Raw genomic sequence first — 21,565 nt, 5'->3', positions numbered from 1 at the left:
TTACATACCTATTGCGCCAACTGATCTCTCTCAGGGACAAAGGCTTTCACCCTGAAGGAGAGGGCAGGTGGCAGTGCCAGTCGCTCTGCCCTCCAAGGATTTTCTACAGAAGTAAAAGGTGAAGGGGGAGGTGGGAGCAGATTTAATTTCCTACAGCTGTCAAGCTGATGTGATAAATCGGCATCTCTGCAGCTACCAATGTCAGACCTTATGAAACTGTCCTAGTTTTAAAGTGACAGAAGCTTGGTATAGGAGCGATTTTTTAAAAAGCGACTTTATTATGTTATTTATGCCCTGCCTGAAACTGTGATCTTCTCCCAGCCCCAACCTCAGAAACTGAGGCTTTGTACTACGGAATAGTTTTGTAACATACCAGCAAGTTGGGCATGTAGCAGTCATGAGAAAAAGCATGTATAGGGGGAAAGGTGTGTTTGTCTCACCATTATATCCAGAGTAGCCCACTGACATTTAGCCATTACAGACAGTATTCAGACATCACTTCTGATCAATCTTAAATAGCCATGTCTTGTTGGAGTTCATGTACCTGTGTCTCCCACACACACACACTTCTGTTTCTACACACAGCATAACAAAGAAACCCAGGTAGGAAACTAACTTCAGCTGCCTGCCAAGAACAGATGAAGGTGAGCAGATTCACCCAAATTAGTTTTTCTCCTAGGGACAAGCTTCTGCACTAGTTGTGTGGGTATTATGTGAGCATAAGTAGATCAGCCCTGATCAACTCACACCCCATCATCTGTATATCATGGGTATCTGATGCTAGCTTTTAAACAGGATTCTCTAAGCAGAAAGGTCAGGAAGAGGAGACAAGAGGAAAGCAGGCACGGCTTTTTTTGTAGCAGGAACTCCTTTGCATATTAAGCCACACACCACTGATGCAGTCAGTCCTCCTGAAGATTACAGTAGGCCCTGTACTAAGAGTCCTATAAGCTCTTGGAGGATTGGCTACATCAGGGGTGTGTGGCCTAGTATGCCAAGGACTCCTTGCAACAAAAAAAGCCCTGGCAATATACCGTGCACATGCTGGTGGAATATTAGTAAAACTGACATCTGAATGCAGCCATGGCTGCTTTAGTCCAGGCAGAAACCTTTAAGCAGGAACCCATGGAACCAATGAGTTAATTTTTCTCCTTTCTCTCATAATATAAACTTACATTTCTTTCAATAGTCGCCTACATCTCATCCCAAATTACTTCATTGATGGCTGCTAAAAATGAAGAAGTTCCAGTGACTTGAACTTGACTATTAATCACCACCATTTTAATATCAAACTGCAGCAGTTGCCAAGTTAAAAAGTACTGACGTATTGCATTATATAAGACCATCAGAACAAAAATGGTTTGGTTTATCTACTCCTCGCTTTATTCACGGTTATCATAGTACACTCACTTTGTACTGCAGTCGGAGCCCTCTGCTCATTACCTGAGCTCGATCCCAGCGGAAGCTGGTTTCAGGTAGCCGGCTAGAGGTTGACTCAGCCTTCCATCCTTCCGAGGTCAGTAAAATGAGTACCCAGCTTGCTGGGGGGAAAGTGTAGATGACTGGGGAAGGCAATGGCATACCACCCCGTAAAAAGTCTGTTGTGAAAGCAACATCACCCCAGAGTCGGAAACAACTGATGCTTGCGCAGGGGACCTTTCCTTTCCTACACCAATCACTTTTATTTTCTTCTTTCAAGAGAAGGCTATTATAGTTGAGGTTTTAGCCATGGAAGTGCCCTGTCAAATGGGGGTCAGGTTATAAAATGTTCATGCAGTCTCACATTCAGCAATAGGCAAAAATATACCACTGCCAATTGCTATGTAAATGCGTTACGCAATCTGTCCTCTTTTGGGGAAAAGAAATTTCATTTTAAGTTTGAGGAACAGTCTGACACACAGTTAAGGGGATGACAGGGCAGTAGTCAGGGACTTGGGTGTGCTTGCTATGAGAAGAGCAAAGTACTGTAAGCTGCTCTGGGTCCCCACTGAAGAGAAAGGGAAGGCACAAATGAAGTAAATAAAACTGATTAGTTAATGATGGTCTGAGACCAGTCACTGTTTTCTTTTTTCATTAAAAAAGGAGAAGAGGTCAATTTTTACCTCAACAACTGTGACTTACCCTGTGTAGGCTGTATTCTATACCCATGTTTGCCAAACGTGGCCTGGAAATGCCGGGGGATCCTTTAGAGTAATAGCTGGCTTGCAAGGACAGAAAACATGTCTCTCACATCCAGACAGCAAAGGCAAAGAATGGAGTTCTCCAGGGTTTTTTTTTTTTTTTTTGTAGAAAAAGCCCAGCAGGAACTCATTTCATATTAGGCCACACACCCCTGATGTCACCATTGTTTTGCCAGCCTTTTTTTGTAGAAAAAGCCCAGCAGGACCTTATTTGCATATCAGGACACACACCCTGATGCCAAGTCAGCCAGAACTGCGTTCCTGTGCATTCCTGCTCAAAAAAAGCCCTGGAGTTCTCTCAGTTTTCTAGGAATGGGAGCAAGGACTTCCAACCTCAGAGTAAGAAAATGGAGTTGGCCTTCTCATTTCTTCACAGTAGAAGCTTTGTCATTTGCCACTCACAGGAAACAGAGGCTGCCAGTTTATTCAAGCTTCTTGCTTTGCCCTACTCTGAAGAATCCAAAGTGACTAAACCCCACCCCATTGGGAATGCCCTGGCAATGGCCTCCAACACCTGGCAGGACCCTTCCCCACCCCCCAAGTAGAACCCATCCTACACATCCAACTTGGGCCAGCATCCTGAGAAACATCTAATGGGGCTGGCTCCCAAGAGTGTGAGGCAGGGTGAAGGGGAAGAAGGTACCCATGGTTGACATCAGTGGGCAGGCTAGCTGTCAGAAGCCCAGGAATGGCCAGAGGCATCAAGCTGACCAGCTGGAATGTTGGGAGTGGGGCACATATGTGCCAGAAGATGCAGAGGTAAGGTGGCTAAGGTGGAGGAGCAGTGCTGGTTAACTGAGCTGTCTGGATAATCCAGCACTTGAAAACAAATCATTTACTTTTTGCATGCAGAAGGTCCCAGGTTTAATCCTTAGCATCTCCAATTAAAAGGATCAGGTAGTAGGTGATACAGAAGACCTCCACCTGAGATCCTGGAGAACCACAGCCAGTCTGAGTAGACAATACTGACTGAATAAGGCAGCTCATGCCTCTCCAGACACCTGCTGGAGGCAACTAACAAATGAAAACAACACAACACAATAATTTTTTTAAAAGGTCAGGGCCTTTTTGAAGTGTGGGAGCTTACATGGGCCTCAACCACCCCCTACTTAGCTTCCAGATCCCACCTCACAGCACAAGTGACAAGCCTTGACTCAGAACATGAAAATAGGACAGGCACCAGAGGCCTGAGAACATAATCCAATATCCTAGCTGTTCTTTACCTCCTGCAAGAGAAAGCTTAGTTCATCTGACATGCCACCTTAGATATGCTAAAGGACAACACAGACTTCTAAGACCTTTTGGATTCAAAGAAGCTGCACATATCCTTTTATACTGGTCAAAACTACATTCCTGTCAAATAGTCATTGATAGTGATTTCAAATTTCTTCTTACGTATCACTTGCATATGGTGACCAATACCAAATCGTTCCTCTTCAGCAAACCTGTCATGCCAATTTCACTACCACCACCTCACTCACAAGCTTAACGTTACAGGATTTGTATTCTACTAACAGAAGCACTAAAATTCTTTTGTTTTCTTTTGTTTGTCAGACTGTTCCTCAAACTTGAAATGAAGTTATCTATAGTCACTCTCTCTGGAAACTAATCTTCCACAATTAAGTGGACACTGAAATCTAACCTTAATAGGAAAAAAAGCCTGAGTAAAACTCTGGCTTAGTTCAGACATAAGGTGAACAATGGTTTAATTATAGATAGCTTGTGAAATCAGGATTTGGCTTACAGATGATCAATGAAATCCTGGTTTCAACAATGAATGTTGGTTTTATTCCCTTTCCTCACTCCTTACCAGCACTCCTTACCAGCACAGAATCCAGCTGGTAAGCCAGTCTCTGTTGCAGCATTGAGAACAAGCCAGGATATCTGAATTCATGCATCATGTGAAACCACAGTTAAGAAGCACTACAATCCATAAATCATGGTTTCAGATTCTGGCTTGACATATTCTAACGATGCATAGTTAGTGAAGTTTTCAAATTGTTACTGTAAAAATACACAATAGATGCATAGACACTACCTTATACCAGAAACCTACTGGCCAACAAATATACCTACGTGCTTCCAGCTACCATCCTAAACATACTAAACGATCCATTGCATACAGCCAGGCTCTACACTACAGCCACACCTGCTTCAATCCTACAGACAGAGATTCCCACCTGAGGGATCTACAACAAACCTTCTTGGAGCTGAAGTATCCACCTGATGAAGTCAGGACACAGATTAATAAAGCCAGAATGGTACCCAGAGAAAACCTGTTACAAGACAGACCTAAAAAAGACAATGATAGAATGCCATTAGTGGTCACACACAACTCTCAACAGTTCAATGCATCAGCAGTAACTTACAACCTCTACTGGACAATAACAGCTCTCTTTAACAAGAACTGAAGGGCAAACCTTTTCTTGGGCACAGAGACAATGCCCTAATCTCAAACAACACCCACAATAATGTAACATCTAATTTGAACATGGACAATGGTACTAGATCTTGCAACTAACCCAGATGCCAACTCTGCTGCGACATACACCCAAACAACATCAACTACACCATCTCACGCTCATTCATTTGCTCATCTTTTAACATTGTATATGCCACTGAATGCCAACAATGCCAACACAGGGCAAACAGGACAAACTCTATGCCAAAGGATAAATAAACACAAATCTGACATCAGAAATCACAAGAATGAGAAATCTGTAGAACACTTTAACCTCCCAGAACATTCAGTGGGTGACCTCAAAGTAGTTGTTTTATTGCAAAGGAACTTCAGGAACAGAATGGAAAGGGAAACTGCTGAATTAGAAATTATTACAACACTCAGAAAACACACGCACACCCAGGACTTAACAGAGATATTGGTTGTTTATCTCATTACATATGCTAAATCCTCACCAAGGAGAGCTATACATACTCTATTTTTATGCATTCCTTTTTTTAAAAAAAATATACTGGAATAGGGTTTGTAATGCAAAGCAATATAGGATAGATTTTTCTGACATAACACCTCTATAGAACAATGCATTGGAATAGTATTTAGAACATATAGTGATTGTAATGCAATACAATGAAACCTGAAATATATTTCCCTACATAACACTGCACCCCACCCCAATAAAACATAATGTGATTTGTTACCTTCATGCTTGAGAGGAAACGAATGTGACATCACAGTTAACTTTGAGCAATTAGAAAGGATTATCTTATACATTTAACTCCCATCTTGACATATGTATTCCTTCAACTGTTGTTCCCGCTTAATTAAATCCATACAGCTGTTGACACTATATACTTAACTTGTTAGTCCTGTTTTGTCTCTACGTATCTTAAAATATCTCCATCATGTTATATGCTAATTTGCTGTTCAGACTGTCTATAAGTCTGAATAGTTTTCTTCCATTATATCTGAACAAGTGCGAAAGCTCATATCTTGAATAAAACTTTGTTGGTCTTAAAGGTGTCACTGGGCTCTAACTTTGTCCCACATTCAATCACAGAGTGCTGAATTAAACTATGGTTTTCTGCCATGTCTGAACTGAGGCACTTTGAAAATGGATAATGGGCAACAACATGGTTTCACTAGGAGTAAGGGTGAAATACCCACTTAAATCCTTAATACTGCCAGTCTGACACAGGAAGAGGCTTATCACATTGCATTAAGCTTCACATCTTTCTTATCCCCCTTAAGAGGTGAACATGTTGGGCTGGGAGAAGGGTCAAAATCAAAGGATACATTTGACCCTGAGTGCATGCCCTAAATTTCATTCTAGGTCCTCAGTGTTCAGTGGAGTTAATTAATCAAACAAATAGAACCAAGGTCAAGTTAAAACAAAGGCCTCTCTTCACTCAGGTAATAAACTGCTTTGGATGATTAGATGAACTGCCCTAGCTAGTGTGCTAGTTTTCAGATTTATAAAAATTCAAAACCACTTGTTCTGAAAAAAATCCATATTTTCAAATATACATTTCTGAGGTCTTTTTTCTGCCCTAAGCAGCAACTAGGTTCAGAAGCACAGTTCTGGGCCTGTTCCCAAGTGGAGTCACAATTCCTAAAAAACTTTTAAGAAGCAGGCATGGCATAATAAGTTGCCAAATATGCTGCTGTGACGGTAATGAATGGGTTAACAAGAAAACTAAGGTTGCACAGAGCCTGCATCAGGTGATCTGAGGGTGGGGGCCAGAGTGCTCAGAACTCTCAGAGGTGATTGACAGCTAATGGCTGAGGGCAGTTAGTGTCAGACGGAGTCTGAGGGAGACTGCTGAAGAGAGCAATTGGTCTGAGAAGGAGCTGAGACAGGAGCTGAGGAGAGTCTTCGAGAGACACAAAGCTCACTGTTCACTCTATTTAGACAGCCATGGGGCTGTGTGTGACTAGAGGAGAGTCACAGTAAAAGACCTTAGAGGTCACAGACACAGAGACACTTCTCTTAAGAGCTAAAGAGGTGGTTGAGGGAAAGATGTGGGTCTAGAAGTCTGAAGGGCTGGGAGAAGAGACACTAGTCGACTTAAGGGACTTGGCACATTATACCCAAGAGGCCAACCCAGAATAGTGTTGGAGAGTGAAAGCTATATGATCTGTGAAACCTGAGAGACCTAAGTGAACTAGATATTATAAAGCCTGGACTACGAAGAAACTGTTAACTGCTTGAGATACAATATAGCCCATGTATATATTTCCCATTCCCCAGTTGAAGACGGTGTGTGTATGTTAATAAATTTCTGTGGTTTATTTTAAAGTTCTCTGGTGCCAGTATATTGGGAAAGCTATCAAAGTTGCTGTGGTCCCCTACCTACAAACTCAGTTTATATCCATCTGAAAGCAAAACAAAAACCCCGAAGAGACTAGTAGTGAGAAATCCATATTACACCCACCCCTTGAGTTCCATAGTCGTGAGGTAAAAATTCAAACGGAAGAACTGAGGTGGAAGAGGGGCTGGGGTAGCCATAAGCTGCATATAGAAGCGATCCAGTGAGACCACGAGGCACGCTGTTATAGCTGCCTTCTAAGAGACTTCAGTCCCATACTTCTAAGAACATAACAGAAGCCATGATGGATCAGGCCAACGGCCCATCCAGTCCAACACTCTGTGTCACACAGTGGCAACAAATTTTGTATATACACACACACTGTGGCTAATAGCCACTGATGGACCTGTGCTCCATATTTTTTATCTAAACCCCTCTTGAAGGTGGCTATGCTTGTGGCCGCCACCACCTCCTGTGGCAGTGAATTCCACATGTTAATCACCCTTTGGGTGAAGATGTACTTCCTTTTATCCGTTTTAAACTGTCTGCTCAGCAATTTCATTGAATGCCCACGAGTTCTTGTATTGTGAAATACAAATACTAAAGAGGCTTCCAGCTGGCAGGTTTACTGGTTTTGCCAGGCCCCTTCCACCTGGATTCTCATATCGCTGAAATTGTACTGGCAATGCCTTGAGGAACGAATAGAAGAGAGTGAAAAACCACCACCCAAACAATAAAAAATGCAATAAGGATTCAGCATTAGCTTTTTTAATGGAGCTCCCTTTCCCAGACACCACCCTATGCAGTCTGCTAGTCCTGATACTGTAGGTCCACATTACTTCCATATTCCTAATTCCTGATCTATCCCTCCCAGCACGTACAAATATTCACTGAAACTTGAAAATAAGGTGCAATCCCATTAGATAATGACTGAAAATAATACCAATGGAATTACAGGACAGCCTGAAAAACCATCTTTCCTGGTTTCAAATTTCTTCATACAAAAGGGCACGTGTTCAAGGTTATAGATTTGCAGATTGCCCCAAAGCCTATGGCATTCTCAGTTTTCCTGATTTTTTAAAAAGAGATTTGTGAGAATTAAGTAATGCTGGGGATCTCTGTGTTGTATTTTATTCCAGTCCCAAGCTTTGTCAGCTCTTCATTGTTTTAATTTTGTCAGCTACTACTGGTCCAGAGTGATCTACTGTCCTTTTGCTGTTTCACCTTCTCAAAGTAGAACGGATTTATTGCAATCCAAGATATAATGATCTAGCAGCTTCCGAAGGACAGAAAGCCCCCCAGCGATTATAGCTATTGCAACTTGCCATTTGGGCTATGCATGCTTCATTATTATACCTCCACTAGAGACTTGCCTGGCTACCCTACCTAGCTGAAGGTTAGGTTTTTCTTCCTCACATGGTGATTGTTCACTGGTGTTTCAGTTATGTAGTTGCAAAAAACACCAGGCTGGATCAAGAGAACTAGGAGCAGCATTCTGCATATATAATAGCCATTTCCCAGGGGTGGAATTCTAGCAGGAACTCCTTTGCATATTAGGCCGCACACCCCTGATGTAGCCAATCCTCCATGAGCTTACAAGGCTCTCGTAAGCTCTTGGAGGATTGGCTACATCAGGGGTGTGCGGCCTAATATGCAAAGGAGCTCCTGCTAGAATTCCACCCTTGCCATTTCCCATCTTCCCACAGCAGCTCCCTATGGCCCCTGAAAAACTGAACTTAATAAGCCAGCTATATTTATATCACTATAAACGCACTTTTGTGAGACATCACCCTAGGCCATTAGCATACCTGGAAATTATGGGAAATTATGAAGAACTATGTGAATGCCATCCACTTTATATACACCTTATAAAGTCAGTTTGGTGTAATGCTTAAGTGTGTGGATTCTTATCTGGGAGAACCGAGTTTGATTCCCTACTTCTCCACTTGCAGCTGCTGGAATGGCCTTGGGTCAGCCATAGCTCTTGTAAGAGTTGACCTTGAAAGGGTAGCTGCTCTAAAAGCTATCTCAGCCCCACCTACCTCACAGGGTGTCTGTAGTGGGGGAGAGGAGAGGTAAAGGAAATTTTGACCGCTCTGAGACTTTGTGATTCAGAGTATAGGGGAGGATATAAATCCAATATTTTCTTTTTCTTCTTCGATATCAGCAGTCATAGCACCAAAACTGTTAATTTTATACACTATAGCTTAATATTGTTTAATGTTTTATTCTAATACTGTTTTATAATAGATATTGTATTTCATTATGTTAGCCACCCTGGGCCTGCTCACAGGGAAGGCGGGATGCAAATAGAAATATAAAACAAATCATGGATCCTCTACAACAGGATACCGAATAGGCTCTGCAAGTGAGAAGTGGGAAATCAGTTGAAACTGCTCCCACACTCTTGAGCAAGTCAGAATGATACCCAGGGACAGCTTGCTACAAGACAACCCCAAGGAAATGGCAACAGGACACCACTGGTGGTCGCCTACAGCTCAAACTCAAACCAGTTCAATGCATTATTATGACCTACAACCCATGCTGGATAGAGACATTTCCCTCACACAAGCACTAGCGGGGGGGTGACTTTTTCTTGCTTATAAACAGTCTACTAACCTAAAACAACTTCTCACCCACAATAATGAACTACTTAACTGTAACAGAAACTCTGGTACCAAGGCCCGCAGCAAACCAAGATACCAACTTCATTCTCATCTAGCTCCTACCAACACCATCAATGGCCCCAGCAACATCAGCCATACTCAGATTCCTACTCCTGCTCATCTTCTAATGAAATTTATGCCATCACATGTCAGCAATGTTCTTCCACTCTCTTCTTGGACAAACAGGCCTGTCCCTTCAACAAAGAATTAATGGGCATAAGTCTGACATCAGAAACCACAACAACTGTTGCAACTGATAATGAAACTCAAGACAATGCATTAGCCTGGAATGAATCGAGACCTAGGTTTCCTGTCTCATTACCAGGGCTGATTTCTCCACACCTACTACCTCTCTCTGTTTACCACAGTGAATCTAATCAAACCTTCTATTCTAATTTGCCTGCTAATGTCATTTGGGATCTGAAATCACTCCACTGTCCAATCAATAGGACAGATGGACCCATATTGTAGTTGTATCTGAAGACATGAGCAGTGACTCATGAAAGCTCATAACCTACCACAAATTTTATTAGTCTTTAAGGAACTACTGGTCTCTTACTCTTTTCTACTGCAGACAGACTAACATGGCTACCCATCTTGCGCAAAAGAGTATCTAACTTGCAGATGGGAAAGTTTGGGTCCAGCATAATACATCCCTCTGTTGTGGTTTACATTTAATTGGCATTGTCCTTTGTTTAAAAAGGGGGGGGGGGTTGTTTGATCGTCCTGCTTATATGATGCCAACAAGCTCATCTTTTGCCTGTCTTCCCTGCAGCCTCATCACAAACAACAGACAAGGATGCCAAAGTTAGCTTAAACAGATCATAAATTAATTTTCCTCAATAATAACAGAACACAGCTTGGTGTGTAAAGAAACTTAATAGTGTTGCGTGGCCAAGAAGGAGCAAGGGTTTGCTGACATAGTGACAACTCCTGATCTGAGGCCGCTGTCTGGTTTGCTTCTTGTGGGTGTTTTAATTCATGTTCTGCCCACACATCCGAATATTCACCTGAATTTGCAATCAAGCCACAGATCTCCTTGTATAACATCTTTTTAGGCCCATAGGTTCCCTCCCCCACACATCAGATTTGTACATGTTAAGAATATAGCTTCACATTGGAAACGTGTGCTCTGGACCACACAACTAGGAGATTAAAAAATAAACTCAGCTTCTTCATAAATATGATTGGTTTCAAATGCAACAAATAAAGAGCTTGGTGGAGAATAATATTAAAACTGAAGGAATAAGGAAACAGCAAACAGAAATGGAAAAAGTTCTGCTCGGAGACAATGATAAATTAATTTCAAAAGTATATAAATTACTTCTACAATGGTCTACAGAAGATGAAGTAATGAAATCTCAAATGATCAAATGGGCAATTAATGTAAATAAAGAAAAAAAGATGGAATCTTGGGAATATCTGTGGAAGAACTCTATGAAACTCTCAACATGTCAAAGTATTAAAGAAAATTGATTTAAGATGATGTATAAATGGTATATGACTCCTAAAAAATTAGCAAAGATGAATAACAAGATGCCAGACAGATGTTGGAATGTAAAAAGCATGAAGGTTCTTTCTACCATATGTGGTGGACTTGTGAAAGAGCAAAACAGTACTGGCTAATGATTCAACAAGAATTTTTTTTTAAGGAATTTCTAAGATATTGGGATATGAAGTAATTAAAGTTGCAGAGACTTTCTTATTGGGATTACAAATGGAAACATTTCTAAAAGAAGATAGAACTTTAATCTGATACTTGCTTTCAGCTGCTAGGACATTGTATGCGCAGTTGTGGAAGCAAGAAAAAATACCAGAGAAATGGGATTGGATTATAAAAGTTATGACATGGAGTTAAATGGACAAATTAACAAGAATATTAAGAGACTATGATTTAGAAGTTTTTAAGACGGAGTGGAAAAAGTTTAGAAGATATGTAGAAAAAGAGTGGAAAATAAAAGGACACTGGACAATTTTTGATAATGGTTAAGTTTTAAAAAGAAGAATATAAATTTTTGTTTTAATAGTTAAGGGTACCTTTAATATTTGTTTTTTTTAAGTAAATAACACTGGTGGGGGTCAAGTAACGGGGGGAGGGGTGGGTGGAAAGTAATATATGGGGTAGATAATTTTTTTTAAAGTTGTAAGATATAGATTTATTAGCATATGTTACCAATAAAATTGCTTTATTAAAAAATAAAAAATAAACTCAGCTTCTATGCATTTTCATCTTGCCCTTCCTCCAAAGGGTGGTGAACAAAGCTTTCCACAAGCTCCATTTTATCTTTAAATCAACCCTGTGAGGTAGATCAAGTTGAGTGTGATTAACTAGTCAAAGGTCACCCAGGGAGTTTCATGTAAGAGTCAGGACTTGAACAGAGCTTTCCAGAATCCTCCTTGGACACACTAAGACAACTACAGATGCTGAAAGGACCCTCAATTGCAACAACAAACACAAAATCAGCAACCATCCAACTCATCCAAAACATAAGTTGTTCCTAAGAATGTAACATTTCCAGAAATCATGAAAACAGCATTCCCCTCCCCCCACCCCCGAGAAAGCTCAAGATTTTCAGAAATTTTAGTTCTATGCAATAGAATCATAGAGTTCGAAGGGACCTCCAGGGTCATCCAACCCCCTGCACAATGCAGGAAATTCACAAATACCTCCGCCTAAGTTCACAGGATCAGCACTGCTGTCAGATGGCCATCAAGCCTCTGATCAGCACTGCTATCAGATGGCCATCTCTCCAAAGAAGGAGAGCCCACCACCTCCCAAGGAAGCCTGTTCTACTGAAGAACCATTCTGTCCGGAAGTTCTTCCTAAAGTTCAATTGAAAACTCTTCTGGTTTAATTTCAACCTGTTGGTTCTGGTCTGGCGTTCTGGGGTCAAAGACAACAAGTCTGCACCTTCCTCTACATGACAGTCCTTCACGTAGTTGAAGATGGTGATCATACCACCTCTCAAGTCATCTCTTCTCCAGGCAAAACATACCCAGCTCTTTCAGACTTTCCTCACAGGACTTAGTCTCCAGGCAAACCCCTCATGATTTTCGTTGCCCTCCTCTGGATGTGTTCCAGCTTGTCTATATCTTTCTTAAATTGTGCCGCCCAAAACTTAACACAATACTCTATCTAATCAAAGCAGAGGAAAGCAATACCATCATTTCACTTGATTTGGATGGTATACTTCTGTTGATATAGCCTCAAACTGCATTGGCCTTTTAAGCTACTGCAGCACGCTGCTGACTCACGTTCAGTGTTACAGTCTACTAAGACCCCTAGATCCTTTTCACACATACTACTTCCAAGACAAGTCTTCCCCATACTATAACGGTGCATTGGATTTTTCCTACCTATATGTAGAACTTTACATTTATCCCTGTTAACATTCATTTTTTGTTTTAGCCCAGTTTTCCAGCCTGTAAAGATCATTCTGTATTCTAACTCTGCCTTCTACAGTATTTGCTACTCCTCCCAATTTAGTATCATCTGCAAATTTAATAAGCATTCCCTCTATTCCTTCATCCAAATCATTTACAAAGATATTAAATGTTTTCAGGACAGATCCTTGAGGTACTTCACTTGTCGCCAAGAGGATGAGGAACGATTAACCAGCACTCTTTGCGTGTGATTTTTCAACCAGTTACAGATCAACCTAACAGTAATAGGATCCAAACCACATTTTACCAACTTGTCAACATGGATAGTATGTGGAACCTTATCAAAAGCCTTATTGAAATCAAGATAAACTATGTCTACAGCATTCCCCCGATCCAGCAAGGTAGTCAGTTTCTCAAAAAAGATCATGTTAGTCTGACATAACTTGTTTTTGAAAAACCCATGCTGGCTCTTAGTAATCATACCCATCTTTTCTAAATGCTCAATGATTGACTGTTTGATTATTTGTTCTAAAACATTTCCAGGTATAGACGTCAAGCTGATGGGTCTGTAGTTACTCGGATCCTCCTTTTTCCCCTTCTTGAAGATGGGGACAACCTTTGCCTGTCTTCAGTCTTCTGCCACCTCACTGTTCTCCAAGAATTCTCAAAAGTAACGGACAAAGGCTCAGAAATTACATCCATTAGTTCACTTAGTACCCTTGGATGCAGTTCATCTGACCCTGAGGTGCTTATGTACTATCCCAATGCTGATCCCAGGCTGCAACTCCCTTCCCTCGTCATGTGTTCTGTTTTCATCATGTTGGGCACCTTTTTTCTCACAAGAGAATACTGAGGAAAAGTAGGAATTGAGCAGTTCTGCCCTCTCTTCATCACCTGTTACAATTTCACTTTCCTGTCCTTGCAAGGGGCCTACTAACTTTCCTATCAAGTTGAAACTTACTCCACTGCTTTAACAACATAACATGCTCCCAAAAAGTCTTCAGACTTTTTCATGCTCTGGATTTTTGAGTCTTAAATTATTGCAAATTATTGCAATAGAGTTCTTTCAGCACTGCAAACTTTTCCAGTGTTTTCCCACTGGCAAAACTGGGGAAAGTTTTTCTTCCTCTCCCCAGGCCTGTCCATCTCTAGCTGTGACACAATCTAAGCATAAGCACTTAGGGTGAGGCTTACTGATGGAACCAACAGAGTCCTCCAATTCCCCCAGCTGGCCACTCTTGCCCAGGTGTACACACATGCACCAGAAGTAGTTCACACAGACTGAGTAGGGCAGCTGGATGCCACGATTCCACCTAATGGCTGGCAAGGAGAAAAATACTAAAGGCTCCATTGAGTTTTCCTGTCCTGCAAGCATGAGTGAGTTTGATACATGGGGGGACGGTGCTAAGAGATGGTATTTGGCAATTCTGTCACAAACTGCATTTTTTATAAAGTAATACTCCAACAGACTGTTTAATTTAAAGTATCAGAAGGGTTCATACACACAAGACCATTCTCCTGTGGCATATACATTATCATTTGGTATGTAAATAATCAGAACAGAACTCTTCAACTTACTTTTGTTGTAGCAGGTTGCAAGGACCCCTTTATCAGCTGGACTAGCACTTATGTGCCAGATTTCACCGACTTGATGGAGAAGAACATTTTTGTTTATAATGTTATTTTCATCGTCAAAATCTATGATGTGAATCTAAAAATACAATTAAAAGCCCGTTACAACATTATATGTTCAAGACAGTCTTAATAATAAATGACAACTGTGCAAAACAAAGTGTGGGCTTTACCTCTCCCGCCCATACTGGTAGAGTTTTAATTGCTGAAGTAGCAGCAAGATTGAGACGTAATGATAAAACATGCAGCAGGCTGACAAAACTCTCCCATCTTCCAACAACAATATGCAATATCAGAGACTGGATGGAGATTCTGGCCGTGGCCCATTACTGTAGCACCGGATGCTGCTTGAGTTTCACTCACTCCATTGCCACCACCTTAGTAAGGGGTGTTTCAACAGCACAATTCATTGTATGCTTGATCAGAGAGAAAAGTCTCATTGAGTTCAAAGCGCCTTGTGTCCTAGTAATAACAGGAGGTATTTATAACATGCTCTTCTCTACCTTAAGAAATCTTAAAGCAGCTTACAATTGCCTTCCCCTTATCTCCCCACCTTGTGAAGTAGGTCTGGCTGAGAGAGTTCTGAGAGAATTGTGACTGGCCCAAGATCACCCAGCAGGCTTCATGGAAGGAGAGGGGAATCAAAGCCAGTTCTCCAGATTAGAGTCCACTGCTTAACCACAACACCACTCTTGAATAGTGATAGGTTTGAGTAAGTGTCCTTTGCCATTTTATGCCATCTAGCATTGATCTGAGCTGCTTTTGTGGAGAATGAGCCTGGATGACCTTTGGACTGATACACTCTGCCCTTTACTCCTCTTTGGCTAAAGCCTGTTAACAAAAGGCATCTACTTTATCAGCAAATCGTAGCTTGTCATTCAGCCCAAATAGCAAACTACAGTTTGCTTTCTTTCCTACAAACCAGGATGCAACCAAATCTTGATTTGTGCTCTTCCTTATCAATACCTGCCCAATGCGATCACCAAATCAGGACACTGACCCCGAAGGCACATGATGTAGGAAGTCATGTGCAGTCACATACCCAAATTCATCAGGAAAAAAAATTAGCCAAAAAATAACAGAATACCTATGAAGAAACATGGATTTCACACTGAGAGCGTCTATTTAAAATTTATAGAATCTCCATCCTGATGAAACACTCACATTTTCCACAAATGTAGTCCAAACTGTCCACCTAGATCCCATGTAGAAAGCTATATAAAACAACAAAACTTTCTCCAAGATACAGTTGTATGATACTTGTCACTAAGACCCTTTGAAATTATTGGGAATTTCTTCTCAGCAAACCACTATTTGTGTTGTTAAGCACCACATAATATGGTGGTAGTAGAAAAACTAAAGCTCAAACAGCATCCTATGCTACACAAACAGGACATAGCTACACGTCTGCTGCAGAATATCCATTTAGCTTCTAATACTAAAAACACTGGGAAGATTACTTCATTTTGTCAGTCTCCCAGGTATCTCTCAGGCATCATCCAATGGGGCTAAAAGTCAGCAATCCAGATGCATCAGAACAGAGGGCAGAGTACTACTGTAAACTTCCCACCCCCCAAGTACTATACATGCTGTACATGTATAGCATTAACTAAGCTTGGTTAATGCTATACAGAGCAAGTTTGGTGTAGTGAGAGCCAGTTTGGTGTAGTGGTTAAGTGCGTGGACTTTTATCTGGGAAAATCAGGTTTGATTCCCCACTCCTCCACTTGTACCTGCTGGAATGGCCTTGGGTTAGCCATAGCTCTGGCAGAGGTTGTCCTTGAAAGGGCAGCTGCTGTGAGAACCCTCTCAGTTCCACCCACCTCACAGGGTGTCTGTTGTGGGTGGGGAGAAGATATAGGAGACTGTAAGCCACTCTGAGTCTCTGATTCAGAGAGACAGACAGGGTATAAATCTGAAATTCTTCTTCTTTTCATATTACTTAAAAAGGTAGTCCCCTGTGTGAGTACCAGTCATTTCTGACTCTGGGGTGACATCGCATCACAATGTTTTCCAGCAGACTTTCATATTACTTAGCACCCCTTTAATTTCTTCAAACCATAAGTCCCATCCAGGTTTTCCCCATTAGCTTCACTCCCTCTCCCCACTCCCATCCCAGTTCTATTCAATCTGATCTGAAATTAAAAACTAAGTACAAGCTAAAAACAAAAATAAATGGCGGGGGAAGAGAAAGTGTTATTTTTTTCCCCAGGCCAATGCCCTCAACAAATACAGGGCATGGATGCCTAAACAACTGCTCACTTTTCTAGCTAGAATCATATGGGATTCATGTATATAATCGGTTGTCCAGAGACAACTCATTTCCATCTCCAGTTTGCTTACACAATAAAAGAGCACAATGACTGAAGCAAGCCGGATGCCAGGAGAGCATCCAGAGACAGATGTTCTCTCAAGCTCGTTGTACAATGTCTGCCTAAGCAGGATGTCTACAACATGGGGGGGGGGGGGGGGGACAAAAAAAAAACCCTTTCAGGGTTTGGCCTGAACAGAGCAGTGTGTTTTTTTTTAACAAAATCTTTGCTGAAACACCGCAGAGCAGATTGCACAGGCTGGCTGCTTCATCTATATGCTTCCAGCCTTCTCTAAAAATGGGAAGCCTCGTGTTGAAATTATGAAGTAGTCTCCTTGGCAGTGAAATTGATTCCCTAAAGGTGAGCTACAAATCAAAATTCAATTTGCTCTTCCAACATGTATTATATGCCCCTACCGACCATATAAAGAGGGTCATTCGGCATATAAAGCAAAAGAGCCTTCTGCCCTGTCTCTGGTCCCTCAAAGTCAGACATTGCTGCTTTCTTCTCCCCGGTGTGATGATTCAGAACCACATCAGGCTCTAAGGACAAGTGTTATTAAATATCGCATGTCATATTTTCCAGGGGATTTTCTTATTATTTTCCATACCCTTGTGGGTATGGGGACATGGACAGCACTAAAGGTGAAATGAGAATGAGGTGTCACAATAGAGCTTTCTCAGGTTGGTCACTGACATCCTATGGAGTGAAAGAATTCAAATCTTTCATTTCCTGAGGTAAAATTTTCTTCATAACATGCCAACAGGCATTTTTGGCACTTGCTTCTGAATTCACACAGATTTTGCTCAGATATTTGCCCTTTCATTTCACCACCTCGTATTTGTTGGCCTCTCAAAACACATTAAGGTGAACACTTTGGTATGCACTGAGCTCCTATTTGTTAAGCTAACTCCTGAGGTCACATAAAACTGAAACACAAGCATTTACAGGGTGGGCATGGGGTGGGGGGATGGGAATCAAAGAGAATTAGATCGTTTTCAGAAACAACTGGATGACCTGACTTACTATTTTCCCCAATCTACATTGGATTCATGGGGTCTGAGATATCATCTCACCCAAAGGGCAAGGAGGGTGTTCAAAAACAGCTGTTCACTTATTGTTGCATGTCTTTGTGTGTGCATTTTAGGGTGTGGTCACATAGGTCTCAGTGTATTCCTTCTCTGGAGGTTTATCTAAAATAGGGAGATGGGTTAAAAGATTCCTAAAGGCAAAATTTATATTTATAGACATACAAGCATAAAAGAAGTTGTAAACAGCAAGATTCAAAGGTCGTAAGATGCCAGAAGTACAGGGAGTGATATAATTACTTATCATTCAAATGTAACCAAGAAAAGTGCAGAGACCATTCACAATAACCCAAGAACCAGACCCTGCAACAAACCCAGGTGCCAACTACAGTTCATGTCTACTTAGCCAGCCGTATTGCAAGAAGTAGAAACATCAACCACTTGGGACTACCCATGTCAAGGAACAGAGACCATGAAAAAGAATAAGGGACACAAAAATAACATAGGAAAAAAAGCAATATTCAGAAACCAGCAAGAAAATATCTCAAGGGCTATATTATAATTTGGAGGGAAGGCAGCACAGTATAGCCCAATTTCAGATAATAAGCAGTGTTGGTACTTGGATGAGAGACCACCAAGGAAGCCTCTGCAGAGACAGGCAATGGCAAACCACCTCTGCTTCTCACTTGCCTTTAAAGTCCCTTGCTGGGATTGCCATAAATTGGTTGTGACTTGATGGCACGTGTGTACATAGCAGCTGAGTGGTTCAAGAAATTGAATAAAGGGAACAGGACTATGGACTATACAACTTTGCATAATACATATTATCTTGCTCTCACTGCATCATTTTCTACTTATATGTTAAATAATGCAGAAATTAGTATTACATGTCTAATACTTACACTTTGTTTTGAGATTCCTGTAATCCTAGTCATATTACATAGCTTATTAGATGTCTCATCCTATTGATCGCATTGACTTACACTGTGTAATCTGCCTTGAGTATCAATGAGAAAGGTAGACTATAAATAACATAAACAAATAAAATAAATAATTATTCACAAATATTTGGATGCATCTGCTGAGACCTGAACAAAGACCAAAGGATTCCTCAACCTCTACATGTGTTTATTACAATTGCGAAACAAGGCAAATTATGTTATGGTCCTATCAGTACTTGCCCCAGTCAGTATCTACCATACTTGCAGCAAGGTTCAAGGGCAGGGAGGCAAGAATCAACAGGGCAGGATCCAATGGTCAGGGCAGGAACTGGAGGGCTAGGGATCTGCAGTGTAGGCAGGCAAGGCCTTGAGAGCCAGATCTTAGCAGTAACTTACCATACAAACTAAAGCACAAGCTGATTGTTAAGAGACAGTGAACAAGCAAATGCTGGGGCTCAACTGCAGAATTATATAAGGATCCTACAAAGAACTAAAGATCCACATCTTCCCCCTGAGAGAGTGCAAGAGGCACCAAGCTACCAAGCATGTATTCCTCTTCCTGGGTCAGGCTTCAGCTCCATTTCTCCACTTCTTCTGTTCTTGGGATCCTGGTCGCGATTCTGGAAGTGGACAGAGCTGTCCACGGTTCCCACAATGGCTTTTTTATGTAGCAGGAACTCCTTTTGCATATTAGGCTGCACACCCCTGATGTAGCCAGTCCTCCTGGAGCTTACAGTCGGCCCTGTACTAAGAGCCTTGTAAGCTCTTGGAGGACTGGCTACATCAGGCATGTGTGGCCTAATATGCAAAGGAGTTCCTGCTACAAAAAAGCCCTCGTGAGAACCATGGACAGCTCCTTTTCCTATGAGAAATCTTCTTCCCTGATACAGATTGGGCTATGGAAAACCTTGACACTATGACTATGAATAATCTTTGTACTTTTCCTGATGACCTCTGAATTTTATATAATATTTACTTGGATCCCATGATCTGACAGAGTAAAATACTGACAGTCTGAGATCTGTTCTGCCTTCCCTCCAGAAAGTTTATACCCAGGAGCAAGGGACTCGTGTTATCACTCCACAGAGCAGACAGCTGTAACAGGGAGGGGACAGGGAAGCAAATGTTTTTGCCTCTTACAAGCACCACTCTTCTTTCTTCTCCATTCCTCCTGCAGCCATCCAACCTACACAGCTCCTCACACTCAGGAGTCAGAAAGAGCTCCAGAGGGGATAGGAAATATGAGAATACCACTAGGATGATCCAACTCTATATTTACTTACTTCCTGTATTTATGGTCCTTGAACTATACTGCTTATAACTTGTGTGTGTGCATGGAGGATATGTCTGCCAAATGAGGATGCACTACATGGAACTAAGGAAGTGGGTACTAATCCATAAAATCTGATGTTAGAATTTAAAAAGCTGTTAGATCTTAAGGTGCCACAAGACTCATGTTTATTTTTGAGCAAGAGGGAATGCGTAAGACAAGGGTGTAAAACATGTGACCTGTGGGCTGGATCCGGCCCGCAGAGGGCTCCAATCAGACCCTCCAGCAACTGGCTGTTGTCTGCTTCATTCTCCCTTGCCTGCTGTGTTTGGTCGCCATTTTGTATTTCTTCCCAGCGATCAGTCGGCCAGCAAAGCAGTCTTTCTTTGCTCCTTCCCTCTCTCCCTCCCTTTTCCCAAAGGGAGGAGGAGTCTCAGCCAATGGAAGAGCCTGGTTCTATAGCTCTGCTGGGTGATTAAGTTGGCCAGACTCAATTAATCACCCTGCAGAACTACTGAGCCAAGCCTTCCTTCCTTCCTGGCTGAGGCTCCTCCCTCTCCTTATGCCCTGGGGGAAGGAAGGAAAGCACTCTAGCTTCCTTTGCCAAGTCTTCATCATCCGGAGAAATACAAAGACTACTTCTCAGACTAGCAACATTTTATTGAAGGTATGAACTTTTTGCTTGCTACAGAGAGAGGGAGGGAAATTTGTTGGGCTTGTTATGGGTGCAGCTGGGTTCCCCTCATCTTTTTCATTGCATTCATGCCCTCCAGTCTTTCTCAATAGGAAAGTATGTGAACTATTTAGAAGAGAAATAACAACAAGCTAGCATTAGGCTGAGTCTGTGTGTGTTTATCCAGGTTTACCCAGCAAATTTCCATTGATTTTTCTTTCACATTTTCCTTTGATTGGGGATCTTGAATTTAGACTTCCCAGATAGTAGTTTGATACTAATCATTGTACATGACTGCCTCTGTTCGTGCACTGCCATATAGGAGTTGTAGTTATTTTTCTGGAGAAGACTATAGTTTTGCAGACAAGAACATAGCCCTCAGTCTGTGCCATGGTGCCTTCACATAATCCTGACCAGCACATGAAGTAACTTATGCACAAAAGCTCACAATGCCCATCTGTTTCATATTTTCCTCTGGGTCTGAGGCTCAAAGCATTGACTATGAGATCTTTGTAATGAATGTCAATAAATCAAAAGTTGGTTTGCAACTTATAGGTGTGCACACATGAACAACACTTGAACAGCATATTCAAGATTAGTACAGCACAGACATTGTCTGCAGTTTTTGATGCAATAATTCATAACAAGAGATGACATTTATCAGACTGTAAAACAAAATATTACAAGAGTGCTAATGTTTTAAGTTTAAAAA

General features: G+C 41.5%; 1 protein-coding gene across 2 annotated transcripts in view; it reads right to left on the bottom strand.

Moving 5' to 3' along the window:
* EIPR1 (EARP complex and GARP complex interacting protein 1) overlaps positions 1-21,565 on the bottom strand; it is a 91,467-nt gene that overhangs the window by 57,184 nt on the left and 12,718 nt on the right. The window contains exon 3 of one of the 2 annotated variants that reach the window (XM_060234414.1): positions 14,576-14,708. The exons of the other annotated variant lie outside the window; for it this stretch is intronic. Within the exon in view, the coding sequence (XP_060090397.1) occupies positions 14,576-14,708 (133 nt within the window). The remainder of the gene's footprint in view (positions 1-14,575; positions 14,709-21,565) is intronic. 2 annotated transcript variants of the gene reach the window in all.

Source organism: Heteronotia binoei, chromosome 1 (assembly GCF_032191835.1).
Source record: "Heteronotia binoei isolate CCM8104 ecotype False Entrance Well chromosome 1, APGP_CSIRO_Hbin_v1, whole genome shotgun sequence".
NCBI lineage: Eukaryota > Metazoa > Chordata > Lepidosauria > Squamata > Gekkonidae > Heteronotia > Heteronotia binoei.
Note: the sequence above shows the minus strand (reverse complement) of the source record. Positions and strands in the feature narration are given on the sequence as shown.